Source organism: Halictus rubicundus, chromosome 12, assembly GCF_050948215.1.
Source record: "Halictus rubicundus isolate RS-2024b chromosome 12, iyHalRubi1_principal, whole genome shotgun sequence".
NCBI classification, from domain to species: domain Eukaryota; kingdom Metazoa; phylum Arthropoda; class Insecta; order Hymenoptera; family Halictidae; genus Halictus; species Halictus rubicundus.
In genome coordinates, this window is record NC_135160.1 from 8,769,022 (window position 1) to 8,791,454 (window position 22,433).

Consider the following 22,433-nt stretch of genomic DNA (forward strand, 5'->3'; position numbering starts at 1 on the left):
CATTAGTTTCATCGCTCGTCGCATTCGTTTAGCTTCGCAACGTTCAAAAGAGAGATGGACCGTAATCACCAAATGATTCACTCTCAAGCATATCATCCTAGTTCCGAGGATCCTCTTTCACAATTTCGGAAACGTTTCGCATTAGTTTCATTGCTCATCGCGTCCATTTAGCTTTGCAGAGTGAAAAAGCGAACAGCGTGGACTCGTGAAAAGATCCTCTCTCGAAATCCAGCATCGGGAGATGCAATTCGCAGTTTTGCGAACGTTTCGGGTCAGTTTCAGGGTCGTTTATGCTCGCAAAAGGCGTATGGCCCGGAAACGCGACTCGCCAGAGTAAAGTCGAGGCAGCCGTGGGTCGCGGGCGCGGCTCGCCAAAGTGCAATGCCAAATAATTGCTCGGGGTCGCGGCGGGATTTTCATCGTGGATCGGTCCGGCGCGACCTTGGCCGCGTCGCCTCCGCTCGGCTAGCATTCGCGTCATCCTCTCCTCGTCCTTGGACAAGCCGAAACACCACCCTCCTCCTGATTGAATCGTTTCTGTCCCGTCGCACGCCCCATGCGCCCCGAACGGCTCGCGTCAAAGCTGCGAGGGCAGGCGAACTGACAGGGGAAGCATCGCGGTCAATTTAGCAGGCCAATCTGGCAGAGCTGGCAATTAACAGTCGCCTATTGCGTCTAGAAAAAATTCTACATCCACGTAGACAAGACGCATGTGTGTTGGACGACGGATGGAAATGATCGATGCACCCGATTTACAGACTGTTGTAAAATAGAAACCAAAACACCCCTGGGACCTCACACGAACGAAGTTGAAGTAATAGCTAAAGAATATTTTTCCAAAAAATACTGGGAAATGTCGAAGACAGTAAAATACAATAATAATACAGACTACAATTTGAAGCCAGTGTGGAATTGCTTCATCTTAGTTTTGTAATCGTTCAGCTGAGCACTTAAAAAGACTCGTGTTGGATTGGTGAGCAGTGAACCGGAACATGCGCTAGCTCCACTATATTAATGAAACACCACAAGCTACACATCAGCATCACAGTACCCTCCATCCCCTCGCCGAAGCTGACGTTCGCTTCCACTCTGCTACGTGTTCCTTTTGTAAAACAATGTTTATTTTTATATTTTATAGATGCTGTTCGAACTGAAACTCTCGCTTTCAAGAACGTGGGTTTATCCACTCCAATCTTCTTCGTCAACTTACATAGTCAAAAACGCTTTTGAAGAGAAGCTACCATCATTAATTTTCTTATGACAAAAATAGGTAGATCAAAATTAAAAAATAGTGAAAACATACCAAGAATCTGAAAACACTATTGTGTCGCTTTGAACTCGTTAAAGATTATTAAGCGAATTAACAAATGTCCATGTAGCTTCTGTATCTCGAAATACAATTTTCCATTTGCATGTAAATCCGCAGTCTACACGTTACAATGACAGACAGGGGAAGCGCAATCAGCGTCAAAAACACTGGATTGTTTCGCGATCATTTTCTCCGTCCTCAGGGGCGTGGCGATGGTTTCCAGGGCCCGCTGCCAACTAGACATTTGGACCGCGTTTGAACGATTCCGGAGCATCGATTGCTTGACCTTGACCGACCCGCACTCATCTCTGGACATTCGGCGAATCGCGAATTCGTTTGGCAATTCTTCTCGGACAGCCTCGCTGCAGTTTCGGTTCGATCTAGTTGCTATTTCATTTGATTCTCTCTCCTCGCCTGTCGATAGGCGTTCTCCAGCGGTTTTCCGGTCAATTTCCAGCGGACGATTCTCGTCGAGGAGCCGCTGGACAGTTGGACACGGGAACAATCGCGACGGCTCTGATCGACAGCTTCGGACTTCGTTTTCGGTTTCAATTTCCCGGTTACTCGTGTAAATAAAATATCTGCTCGCGTGCCACACGCGATTCGCCTCCACAAACGCGATCGAACGTCGGCGAATGCTCGGTGTTGACGCAACAATGGCCACTGTGCTCGAAAACTGGTCTTATAGTCCTCGTATTACCCGATGGTTCGCGTTTTTGTCGGAATTATAGCCGCTCGGCCCAATGTCGGTCCTAATAGATATAATTAAACGTGAATATTTTCACTTAGATTCCTTTATTGCTCTTCGGAACGAAGATTCACTCGTTGTTGAGATTTTGGTTGCAAAACGTTGAATTTATTTTTGTTTTAACCCTTCGAGGGTCTACATATTTTACACATTTACTGATTTCTATTATATTCATCTGTCATACCACAATTATTAGCAGACAATTTTTATTTTGCATGAAAATCCGCTATTCGTGACGATACCAGCACCACTAATAAAACAAAAAATAAGAAAGGGCTGTAGATTCCGACGAGTCGCCTAACCAGCGACACAAAAGACTTCTCTCGTCAGACGTTCGATCGAACCCGACTCGCTCTATCCTGATTAAAAGGTGACAAGGCGATTCACCTGTCTCGTCCACCTTTCATACCAGTTCACCGGTTCTGTGCTCGGATTGGCGCCGGTCGAAGGGGTGTGCTGGGTAAAAGTGGGGGTTCTCTCGTTCGACCCTTAAACCCTCGCGATCGATGTCCCGATCGACCAGTCGCGAAATCTCTTTGAGAGCCCCCGGCGAACGCGAAACCCGCGGCGCCTAGACATTGTTTAGCCGACAGTCGACAAACTTATTGATTAGTCTGACGCACACGCACGACGCTCTCTCAGCTTTCCCCCGGCCCTCGAATTCGATGCACATGCACATCGGCACATGCACCGTCGGCTGCCGCTTCCGTTTAACTCCTGCGATGCATCCCTCTCGCCCCGCCAGACGGCAGATAACGAGTTTCCTTCCACGAAAAGAGTTTTCAATAACGATCTCTCCGCACCGTCCACCCACGCACTCCCACTCGCGAAAGAAAGAGAGAGAGAGAGAGAGAGATCATTTGCCACCTACTATGCCGTTCTGGGGACCATTCTGCTCGGTGGAATTCATCCTCCGACCCTAATCGATCCTTGATCGAGGTCCAAGAATGTTGGAAACCTCCACGGAATGCTGAAGAATTTCTTACACGTTGATATTCAACAATTTATTTCGCGGCCCGTTTACATCTGTTTATTTTATTTTCCGCGGCGCGAGGGTTAACGCGCTCTCCTAATTAATTTTCGGTGGCGCGTCAATATCCGCGTGACGATCGCTTCGGTGGAATCCGTTATTATCGTCGCTCAGAGGTTATTTTTGCCGAGAGCACGGTCGACGTTTCATTGTACGCTGACGTTCGTTTGTCGATGCGGGATCAAATTTCTCGCTTTATATCCATTCGCTGGATTGAGAGGGGAAATGGATTAATTGCTGGCCGCTGAAACGTGAGAGACGGAGAGAGAGAGGGAGAGAGAGAGAGAGAGAGAGAACTTGCTAATCCGGGCTCCGCTGGTATACCGCATCGATTTATGATATTGACCTTAATACGTAATCTATTCCGATGGAACTAGAGCCGTGATCGGTCACGAGATTTGAATTTCCCGCGCTTAAGCTCGCGGGATTCCCGTGTCCTCGTCGAGGAACAGGTAATTCCCAGGAAACGCGACTTAGAACTGCATTTACATTTACATTTACTGTTGCACTTCGTTCTCTTACCAAGAGATACGGCCGAAACATTTTCACTAGATCAAAAAGTAAAAATAAACAATTTCAGATATTTTCTTGTACATTGCCCCAAATAAAAATTTGCGAAATTAATACTAGAGCTACCGAATATTCCTAACATTTTCTTTCACAACGAAATAAAAATGTTTCCCATCTCCTGCAAGACTTCTCTCTGTTATTTTTTAAAAAACTGTTAATACGTGTACAAATTAATTCGTGGCGCTCACAGTTGACCAATAGTAACGTTATTGTAAATTCAGATCGTTCAACCATCACATTGAGATACAAGCATTTGTAAAATAGAGTGAATGCACACAGAGTGGAGATTATTTTCGAGATTACAATGCGTTTTCGTTGTTTCGCGAAGAAGGACTACGAATTAATTGGCGCGCCTAATGCATATGTAGAATGCTGACGCAACTATGTTTAAGTCTGCATTCTCGCTTTCGTAATCTGAAATCAACTATGAGGCAACGAGAAAGTTATTGATACCGGCAAGTGGATAACAGATTAGTGAGTCACGAGGTGCGGTAACAAACCGTGCGGACACCGATCTGTCGAGCGCCATTGTTTTGTTTGCTTTTGAAATTTCACTCGTTCCGAACTTGAACTCTTCGGTTTCTCGTTTGATCGGGACAGGTTTACGCAAGTTTTACGCGGCCGTTTCAGAAGCGAGCCGGTGAAAGTGCTGGCCAGGATCGTCGCGTAACCATTACCGCACGAAAACGATCATTAACATCTCGTAAATCTAACTCCTTCGCTTTTCGAGCACGTCCTTGGGCCGGAATGCGGTGTTCTGACCTCCGTTACCATTTTTCATCCTTTTCAGAATTTTCCTGGCCGTCGTGAAACCAATATTTCCTTGAGCTATCGGCCCGAGGAATTTAACGCTTAACCTACCGAGCACCAAATCGATTAAAATGTTCAAACTTTTATCATACGTGCTTGAACAAAGAAATGTATCGAATCAGTCCCCGGGGAACTTTATAATTTCAATAATTGTGAAAAATATGAATCCGGTTGTTTGACCGGAAGTGGTAGGTTTAGTGTTGAACAGAAATTATAATATTAGGTCAGTATAAAGATTTGTGCCTGTTTCCTGGTATTTTAATACGCGAGCACAAAATTTTGCACTGATCTAATATATGCAATCTTTTATTGTCCCTCTCCGACTCTTGACACGTCACTAAGCATCGGACGACATGCTTCGTTTACCGGAGGATCTCCACGAATCCGGGTCCAGTTATGCTGGAGTCAGAGAGTGTAGCCGCGAGTCGTCCGACGGAGGAGTGCCGTTTTCGTTTTGTTTCTCTGAAATAAACGGACTAGCAGGATAGAGTGAGAGTGAGAGAGAGAGAGAGAGAGAGAGAGAGAAGCGCACACTTCAGGGAATCGCGAGTTCTGGCAGCGTTTCGCTTCGACGGGATTGAAAAGCGCCCGGAACGTTTTCCTCGCCTCGCAACGAGAAAGATGCACTCTCATGTGCACTCTCATTTGCTCGATGTTCCTCCTCTTCGACAATTCCGTGGCGAAATTTCTCGCGAGTCACCCCGATGCTCTCGAATCATTTATTCAACCGTGTTTATAGGCCCTACATTTTTCAGGTGCCCCGGCGAACTATACATTTTTCAGAGACCCGGACTACTGAACTTACTCGCACGTTTCAACGGGTTCTTGCACCCCAAATTCGTGAGCTCGAAATTTTGCATGGATCTTGGGGAAAAACTATTTTCCTCGGGCTTGAGGCTTTCATAAGCCTTCTTTGTGTTCTCGATTTTTCATAAACCCCAGTGGCGCCTAAACTTCACGAGCCCCTTTTGCATAGATCTCGACTTCTAAGTCATTTTTCTAGGTCCCAAAATTTCAACATGCGTCCCAAGTTTTTCATAGACTTCAGTGGGTCCTAAATTTCATAGGCTCCAAATTTTTTATAGACCCTAGCGAACTATAAACTGTTTTTCTAGGTCCCAAGGTTTCCATAGGGCTCCTACGTGTCTCCAACTTTTCTAAAACTCCAGTGGACCCTAAACTTCGCAAGCCCCAAATTTTGCATATATCTCGACCTCGATCCGTCATTTTTCTAGGTCCCAAAATTTCAACTTGCATCCCCCAAATTTTCACAGACTTCAGTGTGCCCTAAATTTCATAGGCTCCAAATTTTTTATAGACCCTAGCGAACTATAAACTGTTTTTCTAGGTCCCAAGGTTTCCATAGGGCTCCTACGTGTCTCCAACTTTTCAAAAACTCCAGTGGACCCTAAACTTCACAAGCCCCAAATTTTGCATACATCTCGACCTCGATCCGTCATTTTTCTAGGTCCCAAAATTTCAACTTGCGTCCCAAATTTTTCACAGACTTCAGTGTGCCCTGAACTCTACAAGTGCGTAAATTGCAACGATTTTGGGACACGCATAAATTCAAACAAAGGGAGCAAATATCGAAACGGAATGGGATGAAAAGGAACGTTTGCAACGAGCTGCGACGTGAACCGCGACGCGGTTTCCATTACTCCTCGTCGCGTTTCGCGGAGCACGTTTCGTCCGAACGCGACTCGCGCGGGAAACCGGTATTTAAATGAAAACGAGAAGCTATTTTCGGTGCACGTGTGTGTGCGCGCGCGGCCGCTCTATTCTGATTCCTCTACACCTGTTCCGTCTCCGCGAGCGCGTGTTCCACGTCGAACGTTTTGTTGTTGATCAGCGAGCAAGCTCTTTGAACTCGACAGAATTATATTCGGCAGATTTCGTCATTCAGATTCTGAAGAATGGAATAGATTGATAGATAAAATTGGAGCTATTGAGAAACCTCAACAATTCCATACAATCGAAGCGACTCAATGAAACAAAAAACTGGAAGGTTAAATATTCTTCAGAATATCACATTCTCGCATTTCACAGATTTTAATTGAAAATTCGTTTTGAAATCTGTCCTAATAACTCACCCTTCTAAAATATGAAAGGAATTTCGGAGTAAACCAATGACAACTTTCAAAACGATCCACGCACCGCAGATTCCTCAGTCTACAATCGCGGAGATGATAAAATAGTGGTCACGTACGTGCTGTAATAATAACGAGGTCTCGATTTCCAGCGAAGACTGGAAGCGTCAGAGGAAGAAACGCGCGTGAGCCGCAAAGGGGGGAAAGAACGAAACGAGGAAGTAGAAAGAGACACCGGTGTCCTCGGAGGGTTGTAGGGGCGATTCTTCGGACCGGGGCGGATCGGATCGATCGAGGTGTCCGCCGATAAAGTATCCTGCCAACTCGGCCAGTCGACGCACAACACTTCCGTCGGTGCCACTCGGAATGAAATCGCGCCGGCAAGAAATCTAGGCTAGTGTCCCACCCACGCTTTCCACCCCCGAGTCGTCGCGTGGTGGGCTGTTTCCATAAAACAGGTGGAATTCGTCCGAAAACGTTCATTCCACGAAATAAATTGAACGCAAGTCCCTGCAATAGACCCGCCTACGGACAAAAACCTAATCAAAATTCCTTCCTTTCCTCAATAATTTAAAAATTCTTATTAAATATTTCTAACAAAAACTAGTGGGTGTAATTTAAAGTGTTAGAAGAATTTAAAAATACTTTGTGAACGCTTATTCCAATAACCGGGTAACTTTAATATTTTCGTAGATAAGCAATTATTGTAGATTTTCACGTTCTCGCACTGAAACTGTAAAATGCAACATCATTGAACACCGTAGAAAATTTTGGTTGTTGGTTAACAAAGCAAATAAATTTCTGTTCCAATTGGAATTCAGGTATAAAATGTTTATTTCGCATGAATATCCGCTGTCTATAGATGACGTAGTGATGATAAATTCGTTTTATATTTTCACTGTTTGAAATTGCAGCGATTCATTCTCGTCGCGAATGCGTAAAATCCGCAGTACAATCAATAATGTATAATAGACAGAGATTTTGTTCAGATTTTCACGAATCTACAGGGAAGCGGGGAACCTGAATAAAACAGCGAAATGACTATGGGGTGCGAGGCTCGCGCAGCCGCGGAATTTCAAACGATCGAACGAAAGGACCACCCACGCAGATCGTGGGCTCCTTATCCGATTCGGCCAACTGACCGAGCACGTCTTCTCCCCCCGTGCCCCTGCGACGGACACGTGATTTCCTGAGGACAGTGTCAACGATAGTTAACCGGTGTTGACCGTTACGATCATCATGATTAATGTCTCGGCCACGAACACATCGTCCGGCGCATTAGATAATTCGAGGATGGACTCGCCGCGGCCGTCATGCGCGCCGATTATCGTCGAGGAAATGAACCGTTTACCGGTGAGCCGGTCACTATCAAAATTCCGCGGGATTCCAGCAATTTGCCCGGGGAAAAAAGCGAAAATTTCGGAACTCCGTTGCGGATTTTGAGCGACTGACACCACCACTTATATTTAGGTAAATTTAGTATTGCAAATCGCCTTAAAAACTAAAAAATAATGTAACCACATTCTTAAATTCTTCGGTTTTTTTTTTAATTTTATGTTTCACCTATGCAGTTTTGTCATAAATGCCTAAAATCCGCAGTCTGATAATATTTTTAATTTGGCGAAACGGATGTGTCCACCAATTAAATTTTTAGAAAATGAACTGCGCAAACAGAAAATTGCATGAACATCTGATAAAAGAAAAGTTGGTATTACTTTATTTTAGGTGCCAGTTTTACTGCGATCGTAAAAATATGGAAATACGATCAAAATTTCACTGCTGCTCTCATGAACAATTCAGTAAACGCGTAAAGATCCGATCTCCCGTTGCAATTCGCGGATGCTGATAAAACATTTGCAGAAAAATGGCTGCTTAAATTTCGACGAACAACTGCGTTATCGGTATGTAAATTGACGATTAAAATGTTAATGAGAGTACCTCTAATCTGCTGCTCTAAAATGTTTGATCACTTGCTCGATAAGTAGACTGCGGGTCGTTATGCAAAATTAAATAGTTCCGCATCGATTGCCAGAAAAATTGCCGGTTAAATAGAAACTGCTTTCTTCCTTTAACGACTTTGTGAGTTGAGACTAATGTAGCAATGTCCTTAATTCTTTCACCAACGTAGGCGGCTACTGGAAGAATTTTCTAAAACAGATTTCCTCGGTGGCGTGCGGTAATTCCGATCGATTCGTTACTCGGCATTCGTCGTAACGGAGAATCTGTTGCGCGGAAAAGCTGCGGGAACGATCGGGAGAACAGCTCTCCGCGCAATAGGTTAATCCCGATTTCACCGTTTCGAGTTTCAGCGCTCGGAACCGTGCAGAACGCGCTGGCGCGTGCCGTTCCGACGCGCGAAATTTCACCGACGCTCTGGTTTGAACAAACGCGAGAGCCAGCGACAAAAACAACGGGCCAAAGGACGGCTCGCGAGTCCGTGCACGGACGATTCTTGTTGCGTTTCTGTTTCTGAAAACGCCGCATTGTAATCGATCCAGCGAGGCGGCGCACGGACGAACGATTTGCTCCGTGTTGCATAAGCACGACTGTTTTTGGTCGTGGCGATATGAAGTCGCGTGGGCGTGATGCAGGAAGGACGAAAATAGACAGACGGGTAAACAATTTTTTGAAACTAAGAAAATCGTGGATGCTTTGCTAAAAATATTTCAACTTTTTACAATTTTTCTTCATGGAAAAAAATTTCCAAATATCAAGCTGGTACAACAATTTGTTAACGTTTTTACCCCGACCTTAACTTACACAATATTGTACAACTCCACCGTTTAGCAACTTTAACTAACAAAAAAAAAATATGAACACGAAGGTAAAACATTGCTCAGTATCCTCAATAAAAATCATAATTCTTTACCAATTGTTTATACCCGGAAAAAAGTCATCCATTTTCTCTCAAGTTCCAACAATTTCGTCGAAGCTGCACCAATTTTCTCCAGGAAACTCGAATCCGCATTTTCGCATTTTATTTCCACTGGAACAGGCTAATTCGCGGCCTTATTTCCACGATGCAGGTGTAAACGAAAGCCTTAGGTGCTCCACAAGTTGCCATTCGACTGGAGGCGACACTAAACGCGTACGATCTATAAAACGTTAACGCGCGGATACGTTTTTAACGTCCTCCGATCGGTCCCGGGGGAGAGGAAGAGAAAAGGACAGAACAGGCTCGAAACTGGCCCACCCTGAGGGCCTGACAACAGGGCCCGGGTTTCGACAAGGCGCTCCCGTAATTTTTGCTCGAGTTTCGGAACTGGTTTGACGGGAGTTACGTCGCTTGGAATTTCGTAACTATCCGCGTGGCCTTTCAGCGTCAAATTTAGTATTTACTACAGCCAGTTACTCTTACGGTTGCTGCAAAATTCGAAGCTTCTTTGACGCTACTGCTATGCATTCCTAAAACTGCTCAACTCTATTGTGCATTTTATCAAAAATATCCTACAACGGGCCAAGCATTTCACGACAAATATATTCTAGCAACGAAATTGTGATTTAATAGACCTCGTTTAAATGGATTCGATAAGAAGGATCACCACTAAATAATGTATGAATAAAAGCCAGGGTAGACAGCAACCAAAACCAGTGTTAATAATTGAGGGGTCGGTTTCGGCTCGCATAAACGATGATTAAAGAGCGTCGGTGTGAAGCGACGAAGACACTTGTGCAGCCCTCGGACTCTTCGTCGATAAAAATCAGGGTGAGCTTCTCGTGACACACGCAGGATCCCCCTGTATATCTGGTCCCGACCCTAACAGAGCGAAGCGACAAAGAGAGAAAGGGAGAGAACGCGAGGGACTGGCTCGTGCCCTCTCTTCTTCACCCCGTGTCTCTCTCTTTCTCTCTCTCTCTCTCTCGGTAAATATGTGCACGGTTATACGATCCAATGGCGACACGAGTATCGACATAATCGTTCCCGTGGATACACGCAGAAATATTCTGCGGCTCGGGGCACAGCCGGAGCGTTGTAATCGGGTGTTTCCTCATCACGACACATTGAAGCGGTGTCAGGTCCTCCGCGTTGCTCACTCTCGCTTCCATGCCCGGGACACCGGACGACAGGACATTGTCCATTATCGTGGTGCCCTCTTCCAACCTCCCGGACCCCCCTATCTCAAAGTGTTTCTCGCCGATATCCGTCTCTCTTCGAGCCGGAGTCGCACGGTGTGCTGGAAACGCTCGAACTTCTGTTCAGCCGAGGTTTACGATGCGAACGCGACTTCTACATTTTAGAGAAAGCTCTTTCGCCCGTGAGTTCCCTGGCCTCGTTAATACATTTAGTTCTCTAGTACTTTGTTTTATACCAGGATTAAAGATTTCAAGTTCTTCCTGTGCCTCGATGACAATAGACGAAGCGTATAGGTAAGCGATTGTTCGATTTGATGCAGCATTACAATTTTTGTTCGTGAGATTATGGAATCGCATTGACCAGACGCGAAGAAGATGACGATAGACGAACGTACAATTTTTCAAAATTATTGAAAAATTTCAGCTACTTGGAGAATCGTTTTTCTTAGAGCAATTTTTATCAATCCGGAGCCCGAGGGAAGGGGATCATTGGGAATTTTTTTCTCGGATACTGCAAGAACTTTTTCTAAAAATCTTAGCGCGTTTAAAGGAGCTTGTTTCAGAGAGTATCTCATAATTTTTTGATTTAGAAATATTTACTATTTACCAAGTTATGGTAGTGTATTTCTGACAAGTCTGTTGGGAGATCAATCACGGGGTTTGAAATTGATTCCACAAAATCAAAGTAAATTATTAAATGGAAGAGCGTTGAATAAAAGAGTTACGGAAACGTTCTTTAAAATACAATGTTACAAGTGGGAATATAATTCCCTGTAAATAGTAAATTAAATCAACTTACGCGCCGATCCTTCGGCTACTTTCTCCTATTCATTTTTCACTCGTGTCAAAATTCCGTAAAATTTGAACAATTCTATTAGCATTTAAAACTTTGTTTGCCATTGTAACAGGCTGCTTATACCGAAACGATCCGCATCAATCCCATTGAATTCAATTCGACCGGTTCACACGTTCGCCAGATTTCTTCTGGCCTCTCATCTATCATCTCCCCCCCCCCCCCCCCCTGCTCTCCGACGATTTTCGAGGCCCGTGAATCAGGACGAGAACAAATTAACGCGTACTTTCTACACAGGTATCGGTGGCAGGAGAATCGGGTTTCTCTCTCGACGATTCCCACTGTCGCTTTTCATCGCGACGATATACGTATGCGCGCGCTTTCGAGATCCTCAGGATCAACCGGATGATGACCAGAGAGAGAGAGAGAGAGATTTCTCTAATTCGACGACTCCATCGAATTGTGCTCCTTTCGCGAAAAAAAAGTTTACGCGGTTTCTAACTCGCTTTTCCTCTCTCCCTCTCTCTTTCTCTGTTTAATATTAGAGGACTTTCTTTCTGCAGCCTCTCTCGCGTGCTTCTCCCACGTGATTAGGCTATTTTCCGCCGACCTTCCTCACCTTCGTCACCCTCCTTTCCCTTTTCCTGCTTCCTAATTTGCATATCGTAAGCGGCAGAACCGAGTGCGTGTTCGTGCACACAAAGTTTCGTTTAGAGACGATGTTTAGTAAGAGTTGTACATTTAGGGTTGCATCCCCTGTTTTGCATAGCGAGTGTACGACTCTATACTGATTATGTTCTGTATGAATTTTGCGTCGCTTTCTGTGTCCCCAGGAATTTATTTCTTAAAAACGTAACTCTCCAGTCACCACCATTTTCTACAGTTGTCACCCGACATTTTAGAAACTGGTGAATTTCTTTTTCGCAAAAACTGCGTGGTTCTTTAAATAAGATCTTGTGGATTCTGAGAATAGGGTACGAACTTTTGCAATTATCCAATTACTTGTTCTTTTAGAAAATTATTAAAAAGGACATTAGGAACGAAGGACATCCAAGCCAAGTCATTGCAGCCACGAAGAAAGTGGTACGGCGATTTAAAATAGCGTCGACGGACTAAAAAGAAAAATGCAAATGTGCCATAAAATCCACCGTCCGCAGTTAGCGCAACTGCAGTTTCCGGCAGCGGGCGACAAACTAAGGGAAATCGCAGAACGTCGGAGGCCAAGATAGGGCATTCTGGGACCTCGCGAAATAGTAAATCAGAGCCCATGAATGCCGTGGCAAAAGCTTTCCCGTGCCGACACCGTCGTCCTCCCACAATAGCAATCGCTATCGCCATGATCTCGCAGCGGGTTCTCGTGACGCGACACGGTTCGTTTCGAGTCCCTTATTCGGCGAGCCCCGATTCCGCAGGAAGGTCATGGTTCAAGGCGGAACGGTCTCGAGGAAACCGACGACGACCATGCTCGTTCCTCACCTTGAATCGGTGCACAGAGTCTCGATCGGATTGCAACCGGCGCGCTACGAATCGGGGAAGGCCCCGCTGCTAATTAATTTATTGTGCGAGTATATTTCCCTCGACGCGGATCGCGCCTACGCGATAACCAGTTTCAACGTCGTGGTTGGGAGTTGATTAAAATTCAGAACCGCAGCGAGTGCGCTCTCGAGAATCGTCGAGAATCGCGCGCATCCGATAACTCTGGAGTCTGTAATTACCATCTACACAGAATTTATTTTTTTATTAAAATCATTGGTCTTTATAGGAGATCCACGGAACACCTAACAATTAGTCTGAACTCTGTAGTAATTCCTTAAATATTTCCTGAGCATCTAACACTGGAAACCACCGCAAAAATATACGCCGATTTATCTAACAATTGTAAACTATATGATAATGGCCTAAACTGTAGAACCTTTGAAAATCAATCACCGAAGACCACTCAAGTCAACGTATCCCGAATTCCGCTCTCCTTATCAGAAACGTGTTCTAGCCTGGACCAAGAATAGCTCTCCCGGCGAATCCAAGCTCGAAAACAGTCGTAACACGCCGGCTAATTGGGCCGGTTCTCTCCCTCGCCGAAAAACAGTCACTGAACCGTCCGATCAACCGTGATGAACGACTTCCGCGATCCTCTCTCGGCATCCCATCGATCCGTCAGCATCCCGAGCGAGTTTCGTCAACGGGAGTACGTACATATTCACAGCGACGCGATCGAACCCGAGAAGGGTACGGCGACCGGGGAGAAATCTCGTAGAAACTTAAATCGTTCTCGCTGACACAGATATCCGACCGAATCGTGTTTCTCCAGGATGACGTTACGCCGTGCACCGTTTCCACGTCGAGAGTAGCGATGCGCGTCAGCACGGTGCAACAGAGTTGCGTTGCAACGCACCCGCGGCGGCGGCCGGCGTGTGTGCATTTTCATCTGGCGCGAGAGTCGACGGGAAGATAAAGAGGAAAACCAACGAAGGGAGAGACCAGCGTGGGCTAACCGGGTACTCTTCTTTCCCCGTTGTATTTTCCGCTTTTCGATCCAGTTTCCGTGTGTCTCCCTTATCGTAACACGGACGTGGAGAAGCGCGCACACGCGCGGCGAAACGTGTGTCCCGCCCTTGCTCCTCCGTAACCCAGTTGTCGAAGGTCCTTCGCCGAAGGTCGAATCAGCTCGCTCGCGCGCGCGCGAAAACTTTCACGACGGGAGTTCCCGATCCGCCCCGGAATACCATCCGCCGGGAGAAATTTAGCGGAAGGTCGGCCCGGGATCGATCTGAGCCGTCTCGCGGTCTCGGCGAACGGGCGCTTCGGCTGCCGGCCACCACGGGAAATTGCTAATTAGAACCGACCACGGTTGCCCGTCGATTAAACCCGTTCCGCGAAGACGACGACCAGCTACGGCCAATTTCTTGGACGCTCGATATTCCGGGCAGCAAGCTGCTCGGTTGGTTTACGATCGGAAAAGTAGCTAGAGAGATTACAGGGACGCTGCTGGTTCCGGAGATAATGGGTCAGGTCAATGTAAATAGTGCAGGTGCTCCGGGAGGATCGGGTTTGATAGAGGGGACCACCTGTGGGACTGTATTCGGGCTCTGTTGACACTTGGGAGCTGTAACACCACGCCCACTTATAGGAGACCACGCCTACTTCACAGAGAGTAGACGAAGTACATAGTCTTGTATCTCTTTCTTTGATACAACTTCCGTGAAACATCACTTCGGATAAAATGTAATAAGAGATCGCTCTGTACACTGGAAAATCGAGAGCAACGAAGCCACGCCTACCAAGAAGTCCTCCCACATAAATTTTACCTTTATTAGAACCTGAAACCACAGAAATCAAGTTGCACAATACTTTCTCCCGACAGCACTATCGTAACTCTTCCAGAAACAATTTGTAACAATACATTAATCATCCGAATGACTCACCCCTGGTCAGCTACCTGATAAACGATAACAAATCACAACAGATAACGACAAATATAAAATTCTATATATACTTCAATATATATACGTCAATGTCCTCCATAAATAAAATGAACACACTAGAAACGGAGACGATTTATGTCCTTCGCATGCTTCCAGTTCACGTAACCATCCCCTAAAGTCCGGCGCTACGGACACCATCTCACAGTTACAAAACGGCGCCTCGCGTAGCCTAATAAATTCAACGTTTCGCAGAAGTTTTTCTCGGCTCTGGAAAAGCTCGAGTTCCCGGCATGGGGCGGCCTGTCGGAGTCCTAGGAATTCTAATTCCGCGAGGGGAAAACTCGACTACTAGGAAGTTGGCTCCACGGTGGAGGGTCTCGCGAATACCGATCGCGAAATAATAAGATCACCGCTAACGGAGAACCGTTCTGGCACCGGTCCAGAGAGCTTCCGGTATTCCCTGCCTCCTAACCGACGAGAAGAAGACGCTGAAAGCGTGCGCGACCGAGAACAATACAGCCTGCAACGTGACTCATTCGCCTAGCGGATCCCATCGATTCCGTGCCAACGGATTATTGATAAAGCTGAACTTGGAAAAATCGGCTAGACTGTGCTAATTTCTCGCTTGTACAGTCTGCTGTCGCAAAGATATTCTGCACGAAAAACGAAGGAAAACGACTCGCACCAACAGGAACCTATCTCCTTTAACCCCTTACTATTAACATCCAGTGAAACTAGGGATGCAGAGACTTTAAACAAAATCCGAGGTCAACAAGTGCATAAAATGCGTGCAAAATTGTGCCTTTGTTCAGCAGTTTATTCAAGCCTGATTCATCGAACAAGTACCAATTCGTTAAAAGACAATGCTATACGACACGTTTCGCGAATAATGCACACTGAAAGTTGATCGTGTTCGATTATGAAAACTCTAGCTCGTCAATCAACAGCTAACTACCTCTTGTTCAAGCATTTTGAAAACTTCCTACAAAAGAAAACCTTCGAGAGCCAAGACGATGCTGAAAACACTGTCGAAGAACTTCGCGACTCCAGAACTCTGTAATTTTACGTTACCGGCATGAATAAACCGATTGCCCCATAGGGAAATTACGTAACTAGCTCCAACGGCTTCAGCTTTGATTAACAGAGTTTGAACCGGGTTGTGTACCAGTCGGATCCGAAGTTGAATGTCAAAGAGCATTTTCGCGGCGGTACGTCCCGGCCGGAAAAATCGAAATTAAATCGTGGGACGCGTTAAACGAAATTATCGACAATTAGATCATTTTTACCGGTCTGCTCGAGAGTCTTCGGTCTTTCAGCCGAGAAAGTCCGAACGGTCTTGCCACGATCGAAACGGTTTTACCGCGGACCGCGGTTGGAATTTATGTCGCGTGCAGCTCGCCACACGTGCGGCGGCCGCGTTATATTCCGCTCGACGAAGGAAGCCTCGGTGTCGGTTCAATGTAAATACCCCGGGAACTCGAACCCCGGTTTATCGATCCTCGGGGAACACGAGGACCACGAAGAACAACAGGACCCTCGCGATCGATGCATCGATCGCGAGTCAAAACATTGAGAGAACGCACTTCGGTGCTCCGACTGCATAGGTTCTAATTTTCCACCATTTATGTGCTCTTGAGTGGTCAATTATGGTGGTAATTGTCTCACAATTTTCAGGCTATCGCGAAATGAAGCACTGTTGTTACGGGTATAACACGTCGGCGAATAACAATTTTTAAGTTTTTTGTAATACGATTGATTTGATTGGTTCAGGTCATTTCTGCTGAATGAAATTCGTTAAGCGTAATAAATCGTGTTGCAAGTTCCAGATTCGTTTAGAACATTTGGAAAACCTAGTATCATCAAGAAGTTGCTTCCCATCCTCATCAACCCCTATAGACTCGAAGCTGGTTCGAATAGAATATAGAACATTTCTGTGGTACAGGAAAATTATTCCCCACGTTTTCCGACTCCAAGATTGAAAAGTTTATTGCTTGGACTATAGGCTATGGAAAATGGTTAACGAATAAATTGTCTCGAGGCTAGAAGTATCAAGGCTCAGTGTTTCTTGCGTCGTTTCCCTGAATTACTGATCGTTGCAATTTAAAAGACGCTCGCGCACAATTCCATTGTACAGGATCGTCCGACGAGGAACTGCGACGAGTTTCGCGTAAACTATTGTTCTCTTTAGTGCTCGCGGAAAGGAACGTCATCGAACGATCCAACGATTAGCCAACTGTTGCCTCGCAACACCTGACCGGATGCCAGGGAATCAGCTACAGGTATCTACGACTCAACGAAATCGCATTGGCAATTCGCTCGATCCATTGATCGCTTATCGATCGCTTTGTTTCCCGACGCTTTCGACGCTGTTCGTCTTCTTGGGACGCTCAATTCATTCCAACCTCGTCAAAACCCCGTAGTAAAAAACAAAGTACCATTTCTCCGTAGAAAAAAAAATCTTGAAAGATTGATATAACTTCTTTCAAAATTTTCACTGGACTAACAATAACGGAAACTGCGCATTGCTATCAAACATTATACAAAATTCGAATTCTGACAATTTGCAGACGGAAGAATTAAAATATTGTCTAAAAAATCATTAGCAACAAAAATGAACCTCTGCTCAACTCGAGTACCAACGCATAAATTAACTCTTAATTATCCCAAAAAATAAAAAATCTATAAAAATTCTGCTATATATCAGCAACGAGATATAACAAATTTGTCAAACAAATTAAAAGCTGGATACCCGAAAAAGTACACGGGATCTTTCGAAAGAAGCGGAGTCCGCGAAACCCGGTTAATTGCGAGGAAACAATGTGACGTCAGGGAGCCCGCCAGCGGTGTGTATCTCGAACGCGGAAAACTCGTTCGTTCGAGGAGGAAAGTCCCGAGTTCCGGGAAACAATGGGGAAGAGAGACGCGGACGATTGCGGACACCGCCGGAAATTTCGCGGAAAAAGCTCAGAGTCGGAAACAACGACTTCGCCCCGTCTCTCCCGGGAAGCTATTAGCGCCGTGAAGGATTCGATCGCGGATTGGTGGCGTTCCGAGAGGATCGGCTTCCAAGAATATTAGCGAATATCCGGGCCAGGGTGATCTGCGAGTGCTGCGAAATATCTGTACCCGCAGCTGGCGCGCGCGTTTATAGCGGGCACGCGGCCGGAATGCGTAAACGCGTTGCTCTTGGAACGACGAAAGGTTTATCGATCCCCTTTCGCCGCCGGGACAACCATTCGCCATCTATTCGACTGAAAATCCCGCCAATTGACCCTTCGCATTCCGATTAATTCGCCGGCGATAAGACCTGAACGCGCGGTTTCATTCCTCAAAATAAATTCTTCGAATACGAAACTATAAAGGCATTATAACGTCGAACTGAATAGGACCCAACACTGACACCCATTATTGCGGCAGAGTCGCCAGATGAGGGGAGGGAGCACGAATAGAGGGGAAAAATTACCCTCTCCCTGCCAGAACCGCCTTACGTCACGTGACGTTGTGACACATGCGCGACAGAGGCGAAACGCGTCACGTGACCGTGCTATGGCGGAAGCGTGGGGGAAGTCGCCAGATCAAGACTTGTTCCCCCACTCTAACTTCCCTTTCTACCGCGCTATTCCCCCATGCATCCGGTCACATGACGCCGGTACTGGCAGAGAGGGGGTAACTTTTTCCCCTCATCTGGCGACACTGCTCTGGACGTCTTTATGGCGTCACTTTCCGAGCTTCACGAGGATTCTCGAACGATCTACCAAGAAACGAAGTTCTTTGAACCGAGTTCGACGTTCGAATTCGGCGCGGATGCGTCGGACAGCAAACAGAATCCGCGGTGGTCCGCTCCCGTCCGCGACCATAACCGTTTAATTTTATCTGCTCGTGAAACGATACACGGAGTCTGCTCGTAAACTTGGGAAAAGGAAACGAGGGAAGTCGGAAAAATTCTACGCCGTTTGCAGGGTAAAGCACGAATTCATAATCGGACTGCGGACGTTTATTCGGAGACGTAAAACTCCAGGTACAATCACCTGGCTGAGAGAAGTCAGGGGCTCTTTTGCGGGAGCCCAAATAAAAATTCTATTGAATATCCGACGTTCCATTGAATTAATATTAAAGAGACATTGTTCGTTTCGGGAATGCTCTGGCATTTTTCGGTTAGTATTATTTATTCAGGGTTGTTGTTCTCGCTTATCGATTGCGTTATTATTGCGCGAAACGCTTTGGTCGATGCAAGAACTTGCAGCTTTGTGAAAGAAGACGAGATTTGCATAACGATCTAACCGTTAGACTGCGGATTTTACGGTGGCAAAAATCGGCGAGTAATTATACTGTTTGCGAGTTGTTAAAATTATTCAGTGAAGAAATACGTGTTTGTGCCGCTCCTGTTTCTTACAATCGATGTACATACGTCTTTAGTTTGCATAAAGAGTACAATCATTAATTAGTTCCAAGTTCAGCTCCGCGTCCTGGCCAAGAGAAATATTTTTCAACGCTATTAAGAGCGTTCCTTATGGTTTGAAAATTCTGTACGAGTCGCAAAAGCAAGAAAGACTTTTAAAATTTTATATAATGCTAGTTCTACTTGTGCAAAACTCAGCTTATCCACAGTATCATCGTCAAAGAGGTTGAATCTACCGACATCGACGAATCTATGGTGAGAGAGGGGGGCGTTTTTCAAAATTCTACGTTGTGCTGGAAGCTCGTATTTCATTTTACAAGAGGCGATGATCCAGAGCGCCCGTGTAGCTCGCAGGAAACTTTCGTTCTCACGAAATCGAGCGTCCCGTACGAATCAAAGCGGACGTAGTACGCGAGCCATGCTTTAATAAACGTAATTCTAACGAGCCGTGGACGAGAACAGACACGCGATCTCAATTAGCCGGGAATTAAAAAATTCACCGCACACACTTTCACGCCGTTCTTATTTCCATCAGAAGTTCGAGTTCCCGCAGGACTGCAGATAAATCATCGAACTTATGCGGAACTTGGTTCGCCTGAACGATCACGAAACCTTCGGCTCATTCTTCGTTGCTGTAGTGGTAGAGAAGTATCAATGGTACATGACGTCCATCATCTAGACTGCGGATATTATGTAAAATTCTGTTCATCAATTGCAAGGATACAGAGCCTGTACAGACATTTATTACTTCCGTTAATAATTGTATCACGATGTAAATAATATGTCGATATTCTAACACTCTTTAATCGCGTTTTCAATTTCACCTAGTCACTCTTGCCATAAATGCAAAAAAAGCCACAGGCTATTGATCATTAGACTGCGGACTTTATGCGGCTATGACAAAAATGAATAGGTCAATCATGAAACTGTGAAACCATTAAAAGTTTTTAAGGGTATCGTTATATATTTTCCGACTCATTGAATCTACCGTAAGCCTATTAATAGGGTTTTCAATCATTCTGCTGCACCAAAAGGAGGCTTCTCGTATTTAATGCAATAATTCCAATTGCTATTGAAATTGCTAAGCGAAATTGTTGTTGAAGGAGCGATTAAAAAATCCTTAGCCATGAATCATCTGCCTTCAAAAAGTAGGAAATAATCGCCGGCTAAGTACATTTGAGATGCAAAAATACTTTCCAAGAACAATACGATATTACAAGATCTACAGTTTTCTTTTGACGATGTTTTTTTTTCGCAACAAGACAATCTCTATCCCCTCTCTTTCTTTTCAAGTTGTCCGCCGTTAGCGCCCTAACGAGAATCGTATTCTATCCTTTTTATGGGACCCACAAACTCTCGGCCCGCTCGAGAACAATGCCAAACGGAATAGGTACTCTCATCCACAATACGTCGAAAACCACCCCCCGCGCCATCGTCTTGCAACGAAGGAAAACTGTATACAGCCGAGTCTATCAACAGCTAACGATGCTAGATGATTCAGCAACAGAGAACAACCGAATCGATACTTCTCCGTTTTTGCTGGACAACGGTTGCTGAAATAGATGGAAAGGTTACAAAGAACAAATGATCTCTTACCTCGTAGAATGATCGACGAACGATCCACCGTCCAGGAGCCGGAGTTTCGCGAACAGCACCGCGTTCACGAACGGCACGGCGGTCAGCTCCTCCAGGCCCACCTCCACAGAGAATTTGTACTTCTTCTTCTTCATCATGAAGGCCATCTCACCGAGACCCGGACACTTCACTTTGACCGACGTTTCACAACGAGCAACGACTCGACGAAAACTACCGATCCTCTGTCGTGGTGGACGCGAGGTCGCGCGAGGATCGCTGGCATCCACGTGGATCGCGGCGATCCCAACCGACACCTTGATCCCGGTCTGCTAAATCGTCCGCTAACAGTTACCAAAATATTCTCTCTTCCGTTTCTACCCGGCTACAAGGCAGCTCCAGCAAATCCGAACCTCTTCGTTGTTAGAGAACCGAGGGACGATAATCCTTTGCAGATCCTGGCTTCGTGGCTCTTCGCCGAGGACTATCCCTAGGGCTGTCTTCCTCGATCTATCTCGGACTATCTTCCTCGATCTTGCGCTAATCTGAGCGATCTTCTACGATCTGAGCGATCTCGAGAGACGAACTTGAACGATTGCTGTCCGCTGACCAGATCTCGTTCGACGCCTCGCCGACAACATGTTCCCTGTCTCTCTTTCTCTAGCAAACACGTGTCCCTCTCTTTCTCTCACTCTCTCGCCCTCTTTCTCTATCTCTGTCTAGAGACGCTCAGATACAGCAATTACCGTAGCACGCCATCATCCTCGCCGACGAGACTGCAAATTAAACCGGCGTTTCAGTCACACAAAAAAAAAACTGGAGAGACTCTCGGCGGCTTATTACGCGAGAACCCGTGTTTACGAACGTTCGATTACGGTCGCGGGGTAATACTAAGGCGAAAGATGGCAAAGACGACGATCTATCGAGAGCGCTACCGTTTCGTTCCCCCGCTTTCGAAACTTCCGACGTCCCCCTTTCTGCCTCAGGATGGCTGACCTTTCCAGAGGGGGGAAGGAAATTATCCTAACTTTTTCGCTAACACTTCAGCTGCTCGCGAACAACACGGTGATTCACTCGGAGAGCGTACCCTGCTCACGTTCCGGATCAACGGGCGCTGACCAGAGAGAGCTTAATTCGTCGACCGAACGATCAGAAAATGCTCAACGCGTTTCACCCTGCACCCTGGAGAGCAGTATGCTAAATGTTGAAATTGACTCGACATGGATATGTCAACAACTTTCGAGAAGTCACGACCTTACGTTCCCTACCAAACACTTTTCTAGATCTACCGAATGTGTCTAAATCGCTATTTTCTGATTTTTTCTTTTACGATCAATTTTTTAATCAACTTCAAAGCATCAGTCGCGTTTTGTATTAGGCAGGTCTACTGTCAACAAATGCAACGTTCCTCCTTCATACGTGTTAATCGAGGGAGCACTGTGTACTACCTTGTGGATCCTTCTAGAATCCACAGAAGATAGCAAAATCACACAAAATTTAACGAAGAAAATCAGCAAATCAGACCCGATTTCGACGAACGTAAAGAAATTGCGGTTTAGATGTTTGAACGGGCGAACAGTTTGGAAAAGGCCAATTGCGCGTGGAAACGCGAGCGG

General features: G+C 45.8%; 1 protein-coding gene across 2 annotated transcripts in view; it reads right to left on the reverse strand.

Annotated features, from left to right (window-relative positions):
- LOC143359737 (uncharacterized) overlaps positions 1 to 22,433 on the reverse strand; it is a 76,364-nt gene that overhangs the window by 48,222 nt on the left and 5,709 nt on the right. For both annotated transcript variants that reach the window (XM_076797913.1, XM_076797912.1), the window contains exon 2: positions 20,842 to 21,593. In XM_076797913.1, coding sequence (XP_076654028.1) covers positions 20,842 to 20,987 — 146 coding nt within the window. In that variant the 5' untranslated portion in view covers positions 20,988 to 21,593. The remainder of the gene's footprint in view (positions 1 to 20,841; positions 21,594 to 22,433) is intronic.